This window comes from Metopolophium dirhodum, chromosome 2 (assembly GCF_019925205.1).
Source record: "Metopolophium dirhodum isolate CAU chromosome 2, ASM1992520v1, whole genome shotgun sequence".
Taxonomy (NCBI): Eukaryota; Metazoa; Arthropoda; class Insecta; order Hemiptera; family Aphididae; genus Metopolophium; species Metopolophium dirhodum.
Genome location: NC_083561.1, coordinates 5,650,407 through 5,674,195, shown reverse-complemented (window position 1 = coordinate 5,674,195; position 23,789 = coordinate 5,650,407). Strand labels below are relative to the sequence as shown.

Below are 23,789 nucleotides of genomic sequence, written 5' to 3'. Positions count from 1 at the left end.
TAATGTATTTATTATTAGTTGATCCAAACTAATTATAATAATACATAGTTTAGACTTCTAGATAACTATAATTATGATTTGTTTTAATACTATAGTTAATTTACTATCTAAACTACGTTCCATCGTGGTTAACTATCAGAAGTTAAAAAGAACATTTAAAATTTTAATGACCTATCAAATATCTTATATAGGCATTTGATATCGATAAATCTAGTAGTGAAGTCAGTATTGTGATGGATTAAAAATTTATAAAAATATCGCTTCTTTAGATACCCGATTAAAAAAGTTGGATGTAGAAAAATTTCACAGTCTTTCACTCATTAACAGATATGGTGTTCGTTAAAAAAGTTCGTTACGTCCAGAGTCTTTAAAAGTAAATATTATTGTATATAATATAATTTTTAAATATATAATATTATTGTATATAATATAATTTTTAAATATATAATATTATATCCTTTCTCGCCGGATAAAATCAATTTTATAATTTTCTATAAAGAAATTAAATTTAACCGTAATTATTTTAAAACGTTATCACGTTTCTAAAGCATAATTCATAACTTATTTTTAAGGATATATTATATGTTTAAAAATTATCAAATATGCTTTCAAAACGCGATAACGTTTTTAAAACAATTACGGTTAGATTTAATATCTTTATAGAAAATTATAAAATCGATTTTATCCGGCGAGATATGAAACTCTGACCTCTGCCCGTGTGACCGCGTGACCTAAATTTTACTATGTGAACATAACATTTGCAGAATAGGAAAAAGTTCCTTTTAAATTTTTATTTGACTATGTATAGGTAACTGAGTCTATAATTCCAATAGAGAAATTCCACGTTTTTTTATACCTAATAATAATAGCTAAAACTGTAACGCGTACCAAATGCAACGGATTACAATATAACTGAAAGTAAATAGTTCTTTGTACAAGTCGAAAATACATAGTATGTACATATTATTATTATTATTATTATTATTATTATATAGTAAATAGTTATTGATCGAACAAAGTTTTCTATTAGCCATAATCAAAATCGGCCATAAAAGGTATATTGGTTGAAGTGATTTGTTTTTCTCTTTCAAAAGTACTACCGACACAATATTACATTACACATATATATATAATAATATTATGTAGTCACCGTTGCACATTTTACGGCGGGACAAAGAAGGATAACAACTTGAAAACTTTCGAAATGTAAGTTATCATCATATATTATTCTCATCGACTTTGTCGAGAACTGCGGACGCGAGTCACCTCTGCGATGTAATGTGTGAATATACATTATTATTTATATTGACCGCCGTATAGCCCGTAGGACTTTGGGATCCTGCCCGCCGCCCATTAGGTGGCGGGTAATGATAAAAATATTGTATATGATAACGACGCGAACGGGACTCAGTGCGAGCGTGCGTATTTTTTCGTCGTGACCTTAAATCGTCTTTGGCCACGGTCGAGACCCTTTTGTGCGATGATAAACGATGGCGTGCGTCGAAGATCGCGTCCGGAACGAGAGTTGAACTGTAAACAAATGCACACTAGCACAGAATATACCTTATTGTCCCTATCGCCACTGCTGCACACCTGCGCCGACGGTCGGACGGCGGGAAGGATATTATTATATACGACGCGTAGGTATTGCCGGGCCGGAAGAAATTTCTCGCACTGTATTATTTACGTCACGTTTCCTTTCCGACTTTTCCAGCGAGCACAATATATTCTTTGGCCGCCACCATTTTATCAATCATTGTCCACTCGGGCTGCAGTGGCCGCCGCCGCCGCCGGTCGCCACTGGTCGGCCCGCGGAGAGTCCGCTTATTGTTTCGTTTCCACCGTTCTTCGACGGCTGTATACACACGCGCCGCCACTGCGGACGCCCCTGGAGGTTAAAACATTTTCTTCGGGTCGGTGGGTCGAAATCCACCACGCCACCGCCGCTGTGTTTGCAACACGAGCTCGGAATATATTTATCCGATCTCATGCACTCCCTCCCCCCTCCGTCACCACCGCCATTCGTCTTCACCATGCTTATTGTCCTTTTGTTCGTTTTGTTTATGCACACATATATTATATTAAATATACGCAAATATATGTGCAGTGTGTGTGTTTTGGTAGAGTGTTTGGATTAATTATCCCACCGAGTATATTTTCGGTGTGCGGCAATGCGAAGTCATTTCGCTCGAGACTATTTTAACGCACTCACGAGTCACAAACAGTTTGCGGGAACCACATGGTTTTTAATTTTAATTTTAATTCATGAATCGAGCTTTATAATAATCTATCACTATTAAACTAAATATTATAACGATATCTGCAGTGGTATTAAATAATATCATATAAGTTTGTTAATAAATAATGTTGCAAAAAATAGTTTATATTTTACTTATGTTTGGAATGTAAACATGGGTGATTGTTACCAAATCAATACTATATGAAGAATGATTTTGATTAAAAATTTTAAAAAATGTATTACAGCAACCACATACTGTTTAAAATATGTTCACTGCACAATGATAAAATTATATGACAAATCACATATTAAGATGAAAAATTATCCATTTAAAAATACATTTTTATTCAATTATAGTATAAATAGTAAATACAGTATGACTACTGCAGTCTTTATAATTTTTAATTGTATCTAAGTAGGCTTCCATTTTAAATATTCAACCAAGTTTAACCTGTTTATAAACGGATTTGTACGTTTTTATACTAAATTCTTATTCATTCAATTTAAAAACAAATCAAAATAATAAAAAAAAAACATATCTTTACAAAAAAGAATGTTTATTGCAAAAAATAATTAATTTTACCCATAATTACTATTATCAATATTATTATATGCAATATCCTAGGCTTACACACCATCTCCAATCAGATTCGTTGTTCGTATACAATAATCATTGAATTAAAATTGAACACATCTATTACAGTGATCCATTCGACACTCACTGTACAGAAGAGTGGTTACCACTTGTCCATATTTCAACTATCACACAATGAAATTTCGATTTCTATCCAATCTGAATTTTAGATATAAATGATTTTGACGGATGAAAATCTTGTGTGAGTTTGTTTAAGAGATACCTACTGGCCACTATACACACAATGGAGCATCCGTTGACCCAAGTACAAAGTGTATACACGTGCCAGTATGAAAACAATCAAAACAATACGGTGGATTACAAAAACAACGTGAGGAAATTAAACAAACGGTTCTTGTCCTTTATTGTTCTGACAACTTTAAAAATAATTGTGGCATTAAGTTCATCTTGATGGTACAGAAATATCAAAAGAATATACATTTGAAAATATGTTACAATGTCCACGAGACTCTCTAATATAGAACTCATTATACTACAATTTATCGCAATATAATTTTTCAGTTTGTTACAAGTAACATATTTTTTTATGGAAAACAAAATAAGAATTATTAAATTATCAATTAACTTTAGTAATTCATTTCATTCCGCCGAATTGTATAACTTAAAATTGTTATAAGTGTGTATTAGTTTACGAAATAGGGTCATTGGACCCCCCCCCTCTTCTATCACGCCGTCCAGTCCTGTATACTTGTCCGCCCTCCCCTCCCCATATTTCATATTGTATAAATTTATTACAGATTGTATATAATATTCTTGTCTTATAATAATAATAATAAAAAAAATGATATTATTTTAAGTATGTATTACGTGTAATTCGTGCAGTGGTATATTAATATATTATATAATATATTGTTTGTAATTTATAATGTATTATACAGCTTAAATTTTAAATATTCTTAGGAAACAAAGTACAAACTAATAATAAGGAATTTCAGTAGTTGTGAAAAATATTGAAGTAAAATTATTTTCATATTAACTTACCTATCATTCAAAAATTATAATTTCGTCTGATACGCATCAAAACATTTTAGAAATAAATAATATAGCTATTCTATTTTAGTACAGTAATCAATTGGAATTTTAATTTTTAATTTTTTTATTGGAAGAATTTAATATATTTTTACCATTTTCTGTATACATAACCATAATATTATAGTAAATAAATAGTCAACTTTTTGTGTAATATTTATACAGAAGGCCTATTTCTAAAAATAATGCTATGCGTTATATTAATAAAATATTAATGTTATAATATCTTACTTGAGTGGTAATGATAGCGTGAGAAATTGTAGTCGTACTTTGGTATGAACGGAGCTTGTTGTTATATGGTACTTGCAATAAAGGTTTGTACCATAGATTCCCGGAAACCCTGGGCTAGCAAGCGTACAAGAGTCTTTGTTACAAGAAAAGTCTTGATACAGCCAATCGCAAACTGGAAAAAAAATAATAATATTAAATTTTGATAAAAAATTACCTTCACGCAGCTAAATTGCCTATCTCAGACGCCGTCACAACATTATATAATAATATCTTAAAATAAATATTATTATGTATTATCATATTTTAATAATAAATATTCTAATATGTTAATGACGTTGGACAATAAAATATTTTTTTAGGTTAATATTTAAATAAATATGTATTTAAATATAAATTTATAATATTAGTTAATTTATAATATTTAAATAAATTAATATTTAAAAAAAAACCATGGAAAAAATAAATTTATTTACAGTATCAAATTTGTTGGCTAAATATTTTAATTGACATTTACTGATATTAACTGGTTCTGGTTAGTTTTAATGGAAATTCACTATGCCTAGTAAATATATATATTTTAAAAGACTCGAAATGTAATTTATAAAATATAAAGTACGTAACTATTTTTGAAATTTAAAATTGGAGGTGATATGATCGAATAGTCAATTTAAGAATTTAATTAATAGTTATGAACATTGAAAAATAAATATAAACAGTTTTCTCATTTAATCAATTCAATTTTAATATGGTAGGTACTTATTAGTTATTTCATCGTGTTTTTCAAAGTCAAAGAGAAAAAAATGTATAAAACGTGTAAACAAATGTAAAATATTATTAATTAATTATATTGTTTAAACTAACTACGTGGGAATAAAAGTATACCGTTCTAATAAAATTAATGCAATTTGAAATATTTAAGCTAAAGTAAACAACATAACAGTTTAATACAATTTAAACAATTTTTTATGCACTATATCATATTAATTATTTAACGTATGGAAAATATATTTTATACTTGAGGAAATTATTATTATGCACAATGTTGTATGAAGCTAATACAATTAAAATTAATATCGTTCAATTTACTAGCTAAAATAAATGTGTATTTATAAGTTATATCATCACTCAAATGTATGCTCGACAATAATATAATTATATGATACATGACAAGTTATTAGAGTTCATTGGCATCTAGTATAATTAGTATTGTTGAACTTGTTTTAAACAACAGTATGCTTAATAATAATAACAATTTGATTTTTATTTTAAATACAAAAATTAGTATGTTAAATAAGTACCTATATGATGCCAAAAGATAAGATACTATTCCATAAAAAATAGTAAAATGTACATCACACTAATTTTTTATACTTAGTAAAATAATATTAATTATAATGGTAGCACTACATTGATAACATGGATACGGTTTTCGTTAAAACGTATATTATGTAAAAATAAAACTGACAGAATCCATTGTTTAATTATGATATATTACATTTCAGTTCAGACTCACGTATTATCGGGAAAAATGTAATCACTAATATATGTGTGAAATAACTAAAATTAGACATTTATATAATATAGCTATATGTATAATTTATACATGGTGATTCACCAAGCATGCTGATCTTAATTTAATACCCTTCCATAGGTACCTAATGAATTAATTAATTTTTTTGATTTTTAGAATTTCCGAATAGACCTAAAAAAAACAGATTTCAAAACCATAGAGATTTTTGGTATTACCTACTAGAAGAGTGTCACAGACTTCAGTTTTTCAAATGAGAATACCTTTTACACTTTTAATTACTAATTGTATAATTTTTATAAAAAATGTCAATGTAGCTAATTCAAAATTTGAACGATTAGTTTCTCAGTTATTAAAATGTTTATACTTAAGACTTGTTTCTTAAAAATAGTCTTAAAAAAATATAAAATAAATGTAATATAATTGGATCTTGAATTTATCATACTTGGACCATTTTTAAAAAATTAAGAATGTTGATAGATTACTATTAATTATTAAAATTTTCAATTCATCGTAGCCCTTATATCTTTCAAACCCATTATCATGGAATTAATCCACAATACACAAAGTTAAAATCTCAAAAATTACTCTTTAAAATTTTGATTTTAATATGCCTACATATTCAGATAAATCATCCACTAAATAATTTACAGTAGAAAATAGGGGCTCCCATTTGAAAAACAAACGTTTGTATCTCCATTGGACACTCATTAAATAGTACCAGATATTTTATGAATTTGAAAATATGGTCTTAAAATATATTGAAAAATTCCAAAAATCAGATTTTGATAAACTAATTTATTGAAGAAAAAAATGACATAAGTATGATTGGTGTGAATTATTCTGTACATTGTATTATTTTTCGATTTTTAATTTAAAAAAAAAATATATTATTTATATATTATATAATTATGGTGCATTAGTTGCATGATATATTCACACATACACATAACTGCAGTGATTTACTTAAAATGTATAATATTTTTGGCGAGGTAATAGAAACTCCATTATCCCACTACTTAATATCAGTCATACTTAATGAGCCATCCTGTACGCGAAAACATTATATTGTACGAAAACAGATGTTCAAATCAGAATCACTCTTAGTGTGTATTTTATCGTTTAGCGAAAAATTAATGATTCGAGTAAAATATGAAGGCAATATATCACATTAAATTGCATTTGTGTGTGACCGTAACATTTCTTTGTTATGATATAATCCTGAATAACATTATATGGTTCTATGGTATTTTATCGTTTATATCTTGGCATTCTTGAAAATTCAATGTTTAGTATACATAAAAAAAAAATTAGGCAAACTATGCAGGATTAAATGCAATTATTTGTGAATCGTTTTATCATGGTTTTAAATGTTTGGTGTCAACTGTGCGCAAAATGCCAAATAATAGAACATCATTTGAATACCTTCTATACAATATAATATAGAACATAGAATATATTATAATTTTACTCAAACATTTTAAAATTAGCATATTTAATTTTACGAACAAGCTCAATTATCACGACGCTTGACTTTTTGAACAATGGTATTTAACGTGAAACATCAATAGACAACTTTCGGTTAAATAATTTAAGTACAAAACTGTATTAATCATACATTCATACTACAATGTGAATTTTAAAAATAAGATAGCGTATAACAACAAGCAATTACGAAAACAACATACGCTCGCAGTTAGTGTACAAATCCTAATCTCGGAACAAGAATTTTTGATTCACAAGTGTGTACGTGTTACACTTTTACCTACGTTCCAACCCGGCATTGGGTAATAAGTATGCTATAGTCTGTATTACCTACATCATGGGATCACGAGGGAACAGACCCTCCGAGACCGAGCAGTTTAATTAAAATGCATGGACTCACCCGTGTGCTCTATCCTTCTGCCTCCTTTGGGCCTGAACGCTAGACCATGAACATTCGTTAGCGAAGTGAAGCTGAAATATGCCAAAAATTGTGATCTAGACGTAGCTTCTTCGATTCTGAAACGATAAAACAGTTATATTAATAATCAGAGAATCGTTTTCATTATAATATATTGTTTGTGAGTACTTAAAGTTATATTCTTATCGATACGATTCATATTCAACGCCGTCGCCATGGACTTAATTCAAAATAATATATTACATAATTTTGGTTGTATTACATTATTAATTGTTTTAAATTAATGAAGTAATTTAAAATAATTAATGTTACGTTTTAATTTCAACTTTCATCTCCATTGTTTAAGATTTATTTTTTCAATAAAACTTTGTATTCCATTTTTTTGATTTAAGGATATAAAACCAATACATTTTGGTAAAGTACAATACTTCATAGCAATTTTATATGGAATACATAACAATAATATTTTATAATACAGCGAATAATATAATGTTATAATGTGTTAAAAAGAAATGAATAAAAAATGTGTGTTTGTATTAATAAAAGAAAAATCTATTTTGTATAGTAGTATAATATTATTTGATGTTAATTTTAATTGTATTTTCAAAATTTTAAATAATTTATTCTCGTGTTTGGAAGTATGGTAGAATATTTGAAAAAAGGGAATTTAATCTTTTTTTTTTTTTATTTTGTACATTATTATTTCCTTTCAATATAAGTAACTACAATATAGCTCGCGATTGGTTTTAGTCGACAAAACTGTGGTGACATCCAAGTTAAATTACAAATGTGTATTGGTTGAAATTTATTCAGTGCCCGTGTAATATCTTTTACCGCTTTCGAAGAGTTCGTTGTGCGTCAGTGCGTTGTCATTAAACATTATCCGTTTCCCGAAAGCGACTGTGAAACCATGCAGAAATACGTGTGTGACTTTAAAAAATAAGTCATGAATATAGCGATGGCACGAAAGCAAAATCTGCCGTCCACGGACCGGTAAGAACCATATTTACCAATCCAAAACGTCCGAGTGATCTATGTATCTGTCGAGAACTAGACGGGGCAAAGGGTAATAGTGGAATGATTTCTAAGAGAAATAAGAACCCTCTGGCCGACGGGCATAACTAACTATATGCGTTTTGGCTCGACAACTGTATACGAGTATACGACGGAGACCATCCGATAAAATATCGTTTGCAGTATACGAAATTCCGACTCTTTGACGATAACAGTGAAGCTATTTGGATTACGGATCGGAGCAAAGCCAGTCTGGGGCTGAGGCCTTAGGCCGACGGGTGAGAGGCCCTCGTGTGCAAGTGTGTCCATGGAAAATTAATGTCAGAGTCTGTCCGTCTGTCTTGCTGTCCGTCCGTCCGTCCATCTGTTTCGGGCCGTTGGCTGCACATCAAAAACTGACCGCAAAAACCCATCAGTCGGAAATCTGACCCTAATCTCGGTTCACCCTTTTCTCATTAAGTATATATTTTTTTTCCCGAAGATCGATAAAAGGAATTAGAGATTTCTTACTAAGATTTTATCGAAATATGAAAATATATACAACCATGGTGTTATTATTAATAACAAACCGTTTTATATGGTGGCGAAACAATAAGCAACACAGACGTACAGGTTGTGAAGGGTAAACTTTCAAAGGCTCCTTCATAGCACGTCTAAATTTATGGTGTCGTTAATAAAGATAATAATATCACTTTTAATACAACTCAGTTAAAAGAAAATTTCCAGCGTTAATAATTAAACGCATTATACCCGCTTGCTGTTAAGATGAAACATAATATTATATATATTTATAAAATTAATTAAAATATATTGTTAAGTGTACATTTTGTAATAAATCCATATTTAATCAATTTCATTTTTATAATATTCGTTGTTGTACACGTAGGTATATAGTCTAAACATTGACGATAAATGTAAGTACTTACTTATAAACATAATTTGTGTACAAATTATTGAAATATATTTATAAGTAATATAAATATTATAGTTATAAGAATTAACATATTTTCTAAAAAAAATTCATAACATAAGGTTATACATTTTCTGAGTCAAAATCTTCAACATAGAGTACTTTTTTGTCTTTATTATTATTTGTATCGTAACAAGAGATATTTCACGTTATTATTAATAACAATAAAACTGTAGAGTACAGTACATTTGAGCGCAATGAATTATTATGATGGCCGTTTATACGTACATATTTAAAAGATTATTTATTTAAAAAGGAAATAAAAAAAGATGGAAATTGCATATTTCTATTATGCATTTGGGCCAGTTGCAGGTTCTTTACCATAATCTGGATCCATAAATAAGAATGGTATTGTGCATAATTTAATAAATACTGTAAAATCACAAACTAATAAATCTAATTCAAAATTTGAATATTATTTTCGTGTTATAAAAAATACAATAGATACATTAAACATTATTTTTTTTTTAGTACCTATTATAATGTTTTTCGTATTTCTATCCCTCTGTTAAGATAGGAAAGCACTATAATTAATGAAAATATAAATAAAAAAATATTTGTTAGCTTATACTATATAGTTTTAAATGTTTTGCTATTATAGCATATTGTGGTTTTTGCAAACAAATTTTGTACAACACTTATTTATTTATACTAAAATATTTCTTTTTCGGTAGGTCATATTTTTATTACTTATTATAATAATCTGTTTTGTTTTAATTTACAAATGTTTTTCAACATAATGACTAGTGTAATTACATTAGTTCATTACTGTCGTGTTTTAAATTAATCTTTTTTTTACAACTTTTCCATTTAATTTTTTTCATGGCAGATAATGTTATTTTGTGAATGAACATTAAACAGTATAAAGATTCAGTCAAGTAAAAGGAAATGAGGCGGAAGAAGTATTGTGTTTATTATAGTTATAGCTGTCTAAGGGGGAAGGGTTGAAATGAGAATGAATAAAAACATTCTCGATGAGTGAACAAAATATAGCTCTCTATATTTTTATAATATTGTCGTAATAATTATTACATTTTAAGATGAATCCTGATTTTAATTTTGATACGGTCTAATAAAATATTATTTTTATGAATATTTGTTTTGTATCTAATTAATTTAATTGTCTTGTTTACAATTGTTTGGACGTGCAATAAAAATGTGTAAACTTATTTTTAAAATAACATATTTTTAATTCTTACCAATATTAATATGTTACTTTATTTGGCATGTTCGTATAGTAAAATTATATCCAAAACCACCATCTATAGTTACAATAATGTAACACCATATTATTTAACTATAAATAGCAATTAATAACTAGTTCTATATTATAATAAAAAATTTAGATTTAAAAAAAAATTCCATTTGAACCGCAAGCATAGCGATGAGCATTGTTTACTCTCCAAATAGTATTGTAAGTGCCTATTTCACAAAGAGCAAATTTTAATAATAACTACCTTTTACCGTCATATGCTTCCTGGCTCACATTATGTATCGCATCTCTTTCACGCAGTCATAAATATGCGCAAAGATGAAACCCACTAATAAAGACCGTTCAACCATTAACCCCTTCATTTCTTGCACTAGACGGTAACTAAAATATCTCTTATTTGCACTCAGTTCAGATCAATATTATTTTTATTGAATATATTATTTACGCACTCAATTTTAAGCTGTAAGAAATTTATCATATCTCATTTTACTTGCTTACAAAAACTTATTAAAAATTAATTTCAGTAAAATGTATAATAATTCTATAAACGGGCACCACGATAGACCATGGCGGGCACTTTTTGCGTTTGATCCTTACCGGAAATTCAATACGGCCGATTCTCGATCCGCAAACATGACGACTGGAGGTGATAACCGTTCGTCTTGGCCACATATCCGGGGCCCTGACCCTTGTCCAAAAGAATCCAGCAACTCCAGGTATCCCGATACGCAACTAGAAAATAATATGCTTTATTAGATTATCATTTTATGTACACTTATAAAATGTAATATAATATAATCATTATAATAATAAGTTTTCATTAATAGTAACGTGCATTCTGTTTTAGTTTATAAAATATTTAAATTTACATCGTAGAGTGAATTGCAAATTATCCTTAGCTATATTATTTTCACATGAAATAGGTTTATTTTTCATTTATTACATCAAAGTTTTATTGGGTTTTGTATTTAAATAATTTGTAATTTCATTCCAAAAGTGCATTTTCATAGTTTAATGACAAAAAAAAAATGTTATAAACTTAAAACTTTGAAGACAGTACAAATGTTTATTTGTAGGTACTTAATTATATATGTATTACTTAAAACAAAAAGGTTTTTAAATTTAAGACATTTTGTAAAAATACTAAATTGTATGAGACTTTAAGCGCAGAACATGGTTTATTTAAAATTCTATAAGCAACCTATCATACAAATTATAAACATTGCAAAATATTTTTAATATATTGTTTGACAATATTAAAATGTTCAGAACATTATCAATTAATAATAACTATACAATACAAACTAAATAAATTATACTTTTTTTCTGTTTTGTTAGAATTTAATATACTTTAGTAAATAATTATATTAAATTATTAAATAACAATTAATTATTTTTTAAAACCTTTTCATCATATTTACAGTTTATTTGTATGATAAACAATTTTAAATACTTTTTTTTCCAAAAGAGTAATAAATTTAATAAATAAAAATTATGTAGGTACTGGAAGTTTGTCATGGGCATTTTTATATGTTCGTTATAAAAATATTTACTATATTATAATAATTATAGCTTGGAGAAAAAGGTTTGAAATATTATAACAGTATTTCATTTTTTTCAAAACTTTAAGGAGCACCGGGATACGTATTAGTTATTCATAATGCTATTATGTAGGTAGTTAAAATAGTATAAATAAGAAAACTTAATGTTTATATTTATAGCCACTATTAAAACTTATTTTAAAAATACAAAAAAGAAACTAAATTACAATAATGAGTTGCATTTATAGTTTTAAAAACACTTAGCTACTTGTCAAAGACAACTGATTCGTAGAATAAATTTTTTAATGTACGTATTGTAGGTATCTATATAAGTCCCAAACAATGCAAGACAAATCCAATTTTATAGATTAGTATTGATTTATTTTTCCGATCCAATTATAAAATAATATATACCTAGTGGCTATAATACTGCTATAGTATTATATTGTACAATTATAATGAAAATGAATTCGCACACGAAAACCGCACATTGTGATATGACGAAAATCATTGATTACTTGATATGATATGATATTAAAAAAGTTGTGGTCCCCCGATGACTATGAACCGATGAACGTTTTCAAATCCTTATCAATACCTATACAGACTGCGTTGACAGTTTAATGGGGTTGTCACTTTCACCCGTTAAGGCGCAAACGGGTTGTATCTATACACGTATAACTGTCGTGTATTTTGTCTCCAAACACGACAATATATATAAAGGGAAATATATTACATATCCACTTGTCTTTTTATTTTTAATATTTTCCATTGTCAACGGAATTCTCCGTCCGAGTTTTTCATTCATTCGCCGTTTATATGTTTTTTTTTTTTTTTTTTATCATCTCCAAACACACTCGATACTTGCATCATATAATCATGCCTAACCACTTTGGCCACAACTACCTTCGTTGTTGTGTATTTCTAGGGGAGCACAAAAGCAAAAAGAGGGTTTAAAGGGCTGTTACGAGATTGCACTGGATTGTGATTGCACGTGCTGTGTTCCATGGTAAAAATGAAAGGACACGCGTAACACTCGTACCTATATATAGTATTATATATACACAATATCATAATAGTCACCATGTCTAGACGCGTACATTTTTAACGAGTCGCTGTAATTGAAACGTATAAATAAGCCGTAAGAGTATATAAGTAGCTTTTTCTTATTTTTTAAATTAGTTTACTTATAAAATTGATAATTATAATAAAAGTATATATTATTATGCCCTGCAATGCGATGGTTTGGACAAATTAAGCAATGACGGTGTAACAAAGCATGGACGAGTGCACCAGAGTTGCACCCCCCCCCCCCCCCCCCCCACACACACACACACACTCGTCACGAAATTTTGAAATATTCAGAGTGCGAGTGTTAATGTGTAATTGGTCTTAAGGTCGATTTGCATCACGTCGAAATGTAAATGCAAATATAATTAAGACGATTGCCCTCTATATGTTACTGTTTATACTGTTAAGTGTTTATTGCGAGTGTTCAATATTGGTCCACCCCGTTACGATCAGCGATGCAGGAAGATCGTATTTTTACTTTTTATCGTTTTAGTATTCGTAGACCATACTATGTGCAGGTTACGGTACATGGAAAATATATCATTTCGTTGCTACCAAAGGATATATAATGGGATGCGCGTCGGTGAAACTCGGTTGTATGCGCTTGGAAGCCCGTATATTGACCCCGTTATTCAATTTTTTAACGGTTATGACAATATTTCCAGAAATATTGTTTTCTTCCCGGAACCAAGTTTTTAAAATATCCATCTAATAGCCACGCTAAGAAGCGTACGAAAAACAGTACTCTTAAATAGGTACGTTGAAGAAATAGCGTTATTTTCGATTCGTTATAGGTACCTATAACTTACAGTAAGTATATAATATACAGATTTTGGTATCATGTTTAAATTAATATTGTATGTAGAAAATGCATAGTTAAAATATTGATTTGAATAAAAATAATGCTATGAAACTATGAAAGTGGTTTTTCCATTAGGTCTCTTTTTAGGAAGGACCCTTAATGTGTGCCACTGCTATACCATATATATATATAATCCTCACAATAAATTATTATCGTTAGATAGCTAAATTATAACGCACACGTACCAACTAAATATTAAGTCATTAACGTTTGTATAATATTACAATAATTCTGACCATTTAGGGGGAAATTTGAGGATAATTTCGGATAAACCTTTTAGTAATAAAAAATAATAAAGCGTTTCTCCAGAAAATTGAATATCACGCAACCACGCTAAGGTAGGTATATATTTATAATTATACATTTATACAACGATCGTTTATTGCGATGTTGAATAATGTGTTTTGACTAATATTAATCACTATAAATTATTATGATTCGTGTTGGTGCCTATTATATTGTATTATAACATCAGTGTTGCAAGCCAATAAATTATTTCTGAACTTGAGCATGCACAATAATTTGCCAACGATTTGGTTAGGTATTGTGATAAAGAATTTACTATAGTTTCAATAATAGTCGTGTGATAGATCGAAGTTGATAATCGCTATATAATATATTAGATTTTCCACAGAGTGTATATTCAATATTATAATATATTATAGATGATTGTTCGATCTGATTATATTTTACTCATTTCGATATTATATATTATTTTATCTCGGTGAAAAAGTATTGGTGCGCTGTATAAATAAGTAGTGCAATCGGTTTTGAGACAAAATATGATTTATTTTAATTTTTTTTAATTCAAGACGTTTTTCACTTCGACCCCGTCGTTCGCCTCCACGTTTATCACGATAAATAATTCATAGCCTGAAAGTTATATACCATTCTCGCTGTTTGTCTCTGTCCGCTGTTTGGATAAGCAAAACAGCATCACCGACGGCGCTTGTAGATTTTCATTTTCCGAATCGACAGGCGCAAAATATAAATTAAAAATACGGAGATAATTAAGTTTTCACGGGATTTCGCTTCCACCCTCTGGCCATAAAATATATAATATGTATATATAATATTATTATATTTATACATTATACACCCCCCCCCCCCCATATATTTATATGAATATATATATATATATATATATATAGGTATATAACATAAATGTATATAATATTCACGGTACGTCCAAGCGTATAGCGAAATCTGCAAAAGGGCGTGTAAACCATCGCCTCGGATAAACAGTCGCCGAAAATACAGCCGAAGTGTATTTTGTCAAACGGCGGCGTATTTTCGAATGGAATGTCACCGTTGGCGCTTTCACGAGTCACAACTTAACACTGGAGCGAGTCTGTACACGCGTACTACGCATTATTGTGTATCTATACGCGTGGGTGTCACATATATTATTGATATTTGATAATATATCATTCAAATTTCATTCAAGCGCGGGATTTATACACGAGCCCCGGTTTTATTGGATAAAACACGAACCGCACACGCGTTTACTAGTTTTCCATACACTTGCCACGTTTCAATGATACTAATTAAGGCGGTGGCGTGTCTATTATGTTTATATTATTATGGCCGTGTGGGGCTTACGGGTACACGCATATAGATGTTGTACATATAGGAGGACTATACACCGCGGTAGAGGTCGCGTATAAAAGTTTTGAAATTCGATAGAGCTGAGGTAAACTTGTAATTATAAACATAAACAATAGAGGTCCTATGACAGAAGTGAGGTAAATTATATTTTTAATGTGTAAAACAGTCAGGCTGCGCATTAAGTTTTTTGAGTTAATTAACTAAATAACGTTTAGCTGTTAACAAAGTATTCATCACGACTGTACCATATTATATGTATATAAATGCGATTGTCGGGTCATTCGGCTATGAAAATAGCACAACGCCATTGAAAAACAAAAAAAATTGAGTGAATTTGAGAAGACATGTTTGTGACATATTTTAAGTAAATAGTATACCTAGGTTAAGTAAAAATTGTCGTCTGTTTTTATCTTAACACATGGTAAATTGGCCACGTACATTTTTTTAACCAATTTATCATGTGCAAATTAACATAAACAAAAAAATGTATTAATTTTAACAAACCGTCAGGTTAAAAAATAATAAATAATAAAATACAAACGGGATTTGTCATTAATTTTGAAATTATAAGGATATAAATAAAAAAATATATGATTTGAATCGGGAAGCTTATTTCACGCAAACGCTCTTAATTACCTATGATGATCTTTAAAAACTTTGAAAGTTTAAAAAAATATTTATTTTAACTTAAAAACTCAATTTCTTATATTTCTATATTTTTTATGGTAAATAATCAACATAAATTACTATAGGTATTTTAAATTAATATTGCCTTATTTAATATTTCACTGATTCAAATGGTTGGAGCTGATTAAACTAATCTTTTAAATTGACGTGAAATCAATTTGTTTAAATAAATCATATAATATGATAATTTAAAATAAGCTCGGTTAGGTTAATCTGAAATAAAAAGTGAAATATTATTACATTATAACATAGTTAAAGGTTAGTGCTATATTATTTCAATATACCTATATGGCTCTATATTATATAAGTTAAAATAACAATAACTGGAATACTCTTCAGAGTTGAAACTACAATATTATATATTGAATAATATTGTTTTAAATTAATTAGAATTATTTAAAAAATTATCTTATATTTACGAGTAACAAAGGACGTTATTTCTATATTATAATTTGTATTAAACATACGTTTTTGATTAATAATATCATTAAACTGGTTAACATAATTGATGGTGAATTTTTATTTAAAGTCGAGCATATTATAATTAAATTGCTACTAAACAGTAAGACATAAGTATTACTGAAAAACACCTATTATCATGGCACGCAACGTTTATTAATTAACTTAAATGTTCAACTATTTTCTTTCGAATGCCTAACCCTAAATAATATACTCTAACACCCAAAGACAGAACATGTTTCTCAATTATTTAATTATTTAGCAGAAGTCTGCTCTAATGAATAAGGTTCGGTTAGTTTAATCTTTATATATGGAGTGTAGACAATAACGTCATTCATGTCAAATATGAAATGTTTTTGATTGCTTGAAGTTATATGAAAATATTATGACACAATATTGCCATTTATAACTAGAATTGATTAAAATTCAGATTTTATCCTCTGCTCAAGTATTCCCATTGTGCGACTGTCACCATTGAGCTAAGGCATAAAATAATTTAAAACTCATTTTTAGGTCATTGGAAAATAAAAAATATTGACGTACTCATTTTATGATGTACATAAAACATTTAACTCGCTTTTACGTTTCGTTTTATACCATAATAGGATTCGGAATTATTGAATGGAGTAAAAAAATACGGAATGTTAGGTAGATACTAGAAACTGATATTTCACTATATATATCGTTCATTGGTTGTTTTTATTTTTCTAATGTAAGGTTTATATTATTAGTCATAATAGTTTTATACGGAAACCTGTAGTCTTAAACGTGTAATTCGACACTAAAATATAAACACATTAAAATATGTTTTAAAAGCAAAAACTAAAGTGATCATTATTAAAATTAATAAAATAACACACTTGTAAACTGTACTTAGCTTTAAAATGTGCTCGACAGCCAGTTTGTGTTGTAATAAGATTATACTATCATAATATAGGAAAAATTATAAATTATCAAATGCACTAAGACGAAGATACCTAGTTTTGAGGTACCTACTTCGGAAAGAATTGGTTTATAATTATTAATATTATTAGACCCTGTTCTGTTAAGAACGTGACAGAACGAATCATGTACTTCAAAAATGCTCGATAAATTCAAACCCTGCAAGTGCGTGAGACTGTGCACGGACACTGAAACTTGAACATGGAACTCAAAAATATCTACTTCACACAATATAAAGGAGCGCCTTGTCCGGCTTTTAATGGAGTGGTGTGGAGGAATTCCAAAAATCATTAGTGTGAACGAAGACAGCGTATAAGACTAGGAATTGGACATTCACATTTAAAATTTTAATTTAAATTAAATTCAAAAAATTAAAATTACCCAGATAAATTAAATATGTAAAATTATATGATGCTATCAATATGAATATTTTACACCAACCGTATGAAACTAAATAATCGTTTATTTTATAATAAACCTGCAGCTATTCATCTACATAGTCCGGATATATGTTAATAATACAACATATTATCAGGTACCTACGCAATGTATTGAAATAATATTATTTCTATAACATTAACTTAATACTGTTACTATTTCCAAAAGTTCGTTTGACTCTATCTTTCGCTATGAAAAAATTGATTATATAATTTAACCTAACATTTAGTATCTACTTACAAGTTACAGCCATCAACCAATTTGGTTCTTTAAAATTGTCTAGCAATTGATAGACACATCTAAATCAATTTTTAAAACTAAATAGTTATTTTTACAGATTTTTCTTTCAGATTTATTTTATCTTACTTTGTTTCTCAAGCTCAACTATGTCAAGACTTATCAATTTTTATTGAAATTGATTAGTCCATAAGACCTCCGTCTTCCAGTTAAAATTAAATCATTCGCCAACTATGTTATGTACTCGGTAATACGGATATTTCAAAATAATAAAATGATAAGCCCTGCAGGCTGCTGCAATGTTCACTAATCCGACTAGACATTTTCCTTTCAATACGATTTCTTTGCGAACATTTCTCCACGCACACAAAAAATATGATCTAGTCCGATTAGCAAATCTAATAGTTATTACTACCGCTGGATTTAATACTTTTTTTGGCACACAACTATTTTTCTTACAATTCTTATATTATACACCATCGGCTCTGGAAACTTAATCTTTCCAGGCGCCAAGTAGTCGCTTTTTTTGTGACTTACATTAGGTCACAACTTCCTGCCATTCTCTTTATTTCAAATCACTTTAAACTTCTCTATTTCCTTGATCTACCCACTACTAAGAAACTACGGAACCTCAAGCACATCATTTTCAATTATCTTTCTGTTTAATATAAAACACTTGTTTTTATTTGAACGTGCATAGAATTTTCCAATCGTGCTGCCAGTATAACACCTACGTATTATAGGATTCCTGTTTTCCGTATGGCTTTTCTGACTAATGATTTTCGAATCGTAATAACAATGAAATTATTTGATGTAAAAATGCACTTAATAAGTCTAAGAATAATGATAATAATTTCGTATTTCTTTTTACAAAACTTTATTATCTGTGGCCACCATATATTTTAGATTTAAGGAGTATCTTTTAAATTTATAGTAATTTATGTGTTTGTGCTATACTGTACGTATAATAATGTATTTAAAATAAAAAAATAGTTCCATACAATAAATACAACGTTACAGAATTAGAAATTAAATAATAACTCAAATGGAAAAAACTACCACAAAAGTAAATAAACAATTGAAAAAAATACATCGACCATATCAACATTTTTAATTGACTATACCTATACTCGTTTAAGGAAAGCTCTCAAATAACATAAATTACAGATGGGTGGAACCATAAAATATTAAGTAAAACAATACAAATGATATTTACACAAAATAATTTGTTTATGATTCATTAGTGAGAATGTTCATGATTAGATTTTTTCAAAGCTATAACAATATTCATAAAATAAGAATAAACGTCATGAGCGGAAAAGTAGATTTTCAAACAACATTCATTTAGACTATACAAAAATAGACAACATAAATTAATGTTTGCGTTTATATAAATATTAATTACTACCTAAGAAAACAATGTACAAATATAAATATATAATAGTAATTTAATATAATGTAAATTCAACGTATTTCCAATGTAAATAATGTAACACAGGCTAATAACCATGCAGCTGATGCCATAATAATAATAATAATAATAATAAACATTATTATTTACAAAGTAATGTTCACAAATTTAAAGTATACGAAAGTATCAAACTCTGAAATTATATTAATATTAAAAATTAAAAACTGTTTATAAATTATGTTAATATATACTAACAGTTTAAAAAGAAAAATGTATCAAAAGATTGAAATTTTAAATTCATTTTTTTAAATGCATAAAAATGCAATAAATTAAATTTTTAACATATTTTCAAATACTATAAAAACTTTGAATTTCTAAATTATTTTATTTTAATGACTTAGGTTGACTATTAAGTTACTAAATTAATTTTCAAGATAAATATTTTTTTCATATTTGCACATTTTTTGCGTTGCAAATTATTACTATTGTAATTTTAAATAAAATGCATCATATTGCATTGTTCAGTAAAATTTAAGTGTAAGAGTTGAAACTGAAAAGTAACTAACAAATTTCTCTTATTTAAATTCTAGCATAATAGAGTGCACATTATGTTAAAATTCATAAAATGCATGCTATTATACATGTGAATATTATGAAAATTCTGGATATAGTTAGGTATATATAGTATGCATACCATCTACAGTTAATTTAATTATATTACGGAGAAAATTATTTTTAGGCTTCTTGTTTCATACATAGTATGTAATATTATATAAACTTATACTTTTTATTAAATTTGTATAGTTTTTTTTATTTTTTTGTGTGTTCATGATTATTGATCACGTCAAAACTTTTTTTCAATCTCCCATTGTAGTATTTAAAAAAAAAAAAAACAATACGTATTATCTTTGTGTTTGATATTTTTGATTTTACCGTAGATATATTTGAAGCTCGAAATAAAATAGTGGAAAGTCACGATTTCCGTTGCAACGTAACAGCAGTAAATGTGAAATTCCAACAATGGAGTCTGTGCGTCATTTGATGTTCATAATCGTCAATTCAGTTGTTAAATAGAATATTAATAATATATCGGAGCAAATGACGCAAATATAGAAGGGAATTTGTAATATAACCAACGAATAAATTAGCTTAACTAACTCCCCTCTGCGTTTACACAACCGTTTAGTTTGCGTTTCGGCGTTTCTTGTGAATTCAAACACAAGCCAACTATTATTATATACACCGTACACAGATGTAATGTACCCGCACAGGCGATAATGACTTTTTGTCGAGTATTTGATACCGTTCTCTAAGTAGGTTTTTTTCTCATTATTCAATTTTTCAGATAATGTTACATAATTATATGTTATATACACGTCCATAACGTTTTTGACAAATATCATATTATGTGACAATCAACGGTACCTATCTATTAAAATAATGGGAAGTAATAAATGTATAAGGAAAAAAATAATAATAAGAACCTACAAATTTTTTTTTATTAGCAGTTACATAATCATATTATATTAAGATAATATATATAAAAAAAAAGCTTTACTTGCTGTAGACAATGATGCTATTGTCTACTATCAGCAGTGACGATTTTACGGTATAGGGTGAAAGAGGAAAATGCCCCAAGCGAAACATTTTTGGCAAAAAATTATAGCTTTTGCTTATGATATGTTCATGATTTTTTTAATTTGTAAACCTTTTTCGGTATTGTTACCTATGTATTTAAGATACATATACCTACAAATTTTGTATTTTAAAAAATATTGTTGACCATCATCTAATTAGAAATTAAAAAATTATACGATACCTATTTATAGGGAATAGGTATATTATATTGTATATATTATTATACAATAATAATATGTAATATTTTCGTTAGGTGTTCATAATAATGTATAACCTTTATCTCAAGAATCTCGAGTTTGGCGATCGGACCTGGTATGCGTAGCGAGCAATTACTGTCTACTTTCATACTTTATTAGTACAATAGTACCTATACACTATATTATTATTATGTGCTGTTCTTAAGAAAAATCAAAATTCGTTAAATGCGCCGGTGCGTGGCGGTGAACCATAGCGTTGTGTGTATGCGTAGAACCAGAAAATCCGCGACACGCATAGTATTACTAACTGGTGTAATAATTACTGTCAGTAAAATAAAATAAATTATTTAGGATTTCCAAAAAAAAAAAAATCCCAGAGGGACCCCCACCTCCAAGCTCCTCCCAATCCTAATGAGTACAGTACACTAATTGGTGACAACTGTTATTGCGCAAACTGAAACATACTGAGACAGACACAACAAACCATAATCGGTAATATCAGACTAGGTACGCATATTATTACAACAGCTGGACAGCATGAGTGTACAATGTACCCTGACGCTTTGTTTTCCACCACAACCGTTCCTTATCACTTGGTATACACCGCGCACCATACGCCGGTGACATAGTACACCGTTATCCAACTACCGCGAGCGTCGAGTCATTTATGCGTCTGTCCTGTTTTCACTGTCGTACCTTACCGCGGCTGACCGTCGTTCTCCGTCAACCCCAAGACCACCACCTCGCTTTTCCTTTCAACCGATATCCTCACACGGAACTACTCTCAGGAACCCCAGGTCCGTTTATCAAGCCATATAATATATCTATCCGTGAGCAACTATAATGTCTGTTCGATCTTTCGTAGGCGTTACCGTATTATTGTTATTATTATTGTTGTATTTAAACGCGTCTGAGTTGCACGAGATAATAGAGTTGGTGGCGTGTCGCGTATAAACGCGCAATAAACGACCGTTTTGACCGTTATATACCTGCACGCGTCACGATAATCATCATTATTATTATTATTATTATTATTATAATTGTTTTGTCGACAAACGTGCCGCGGCGATTTCGGATATGACACTGTACGTTACTTGCCTGGAACCGTTGAAATGGCCGGCGTTGACGAGCCTGTAAACTTGCAGTTCCACACGTCTGTCGTATCCAGGGTCCAGCGTGTACCAACAGTGGTTAGGACCAGACAGCGCGGGAGATTTGATCTGGCCGAACGTCGAGTTTGAACGGGCCAACAGCATATCAGCTTTTATCGTGACGTTGCACACTGAAACATACGGACAACGCGTATCGTTAGAGTTATAATTATTGTTGGTTACATCGTGTACAAAATAATGTTTAAGCTCGATGTATTTTATTGTAAGCGCATTTGAAGACAATGAAATCCCCATTCGACAAAATCGATACATTGTTATATTATACAAAAGCGGACAAGTTAATGAACGTATAATATTAACTCGAGTTAGTTGAGTAAAATAAACGTTAAAGTATACATATATAAGTTAATAGTCGATCAACAAAACATTTAACTATATGAAAGTTCAAAGTTATAATGGAGAAAAATATAAACTCAACTCGGTTAAAAATAATAAGTTGAATTATAATGTTTTTATTACCGCCTAGGCACACAGCTGTATCACACATTAGTATTTTTGCTACTTTCGTGTTTTTTAAAAATAATAAATAAATATTTCATTATACTTGAATGCATACAATACTAATACTTATACTTGGGTACTATTGTAGCACTTTAAACAATATTACACATTTGTGTCAGATAAATTATTAAACAGAGGAATATTTATTTGTTTAATGTTATTTAAGTTCATTGTATATTATACCCAATGTCAGATGATTAAACAATAAACAATGAATTAATTAGTTTTAATTACAGTTATAAT

General features: G+C 28.9%; 1 protein-coding gene across 2 annotated transcripts in view; it reads right to left on the bottom strand.

Moving 5' to 3' along the window:
* LOC132939950 (uncharacterized) overlaps nucleotides 1–23,789 on the bottom strand; it is a 201,426-nt gene that overhangs the window by 15,123 nt on the left and 162,514 nt on the right. For both annotated transcript variants that reach the window (XM_061007389.1, XM_061007390.1), the window contains exons 4-7: nucleotides 22,972–23,155; nucleotides 11,380–11,514; nucleotides 7,568–7,683; nucleotides 4,155–4,326 (exon numbers count right to left, since the gene is read on the bottom strand). In XM_061007389.1, coding sequence (XP_060863372.1) covers nucleotides 4,155–4,326; nucleotides 7,568–7,683; nucleotides 11,380–11,514; nucleotides 22,972–23,155 — 607 coding nt within the window. The remainder of the gene's footprint in view (nucleotides 1–4,154; nucleotides 4,327–7,567; nucleotides 7,684–11,379; nucleotides 11,515–22,971; nucleotides 23,156–23,789) is intronic.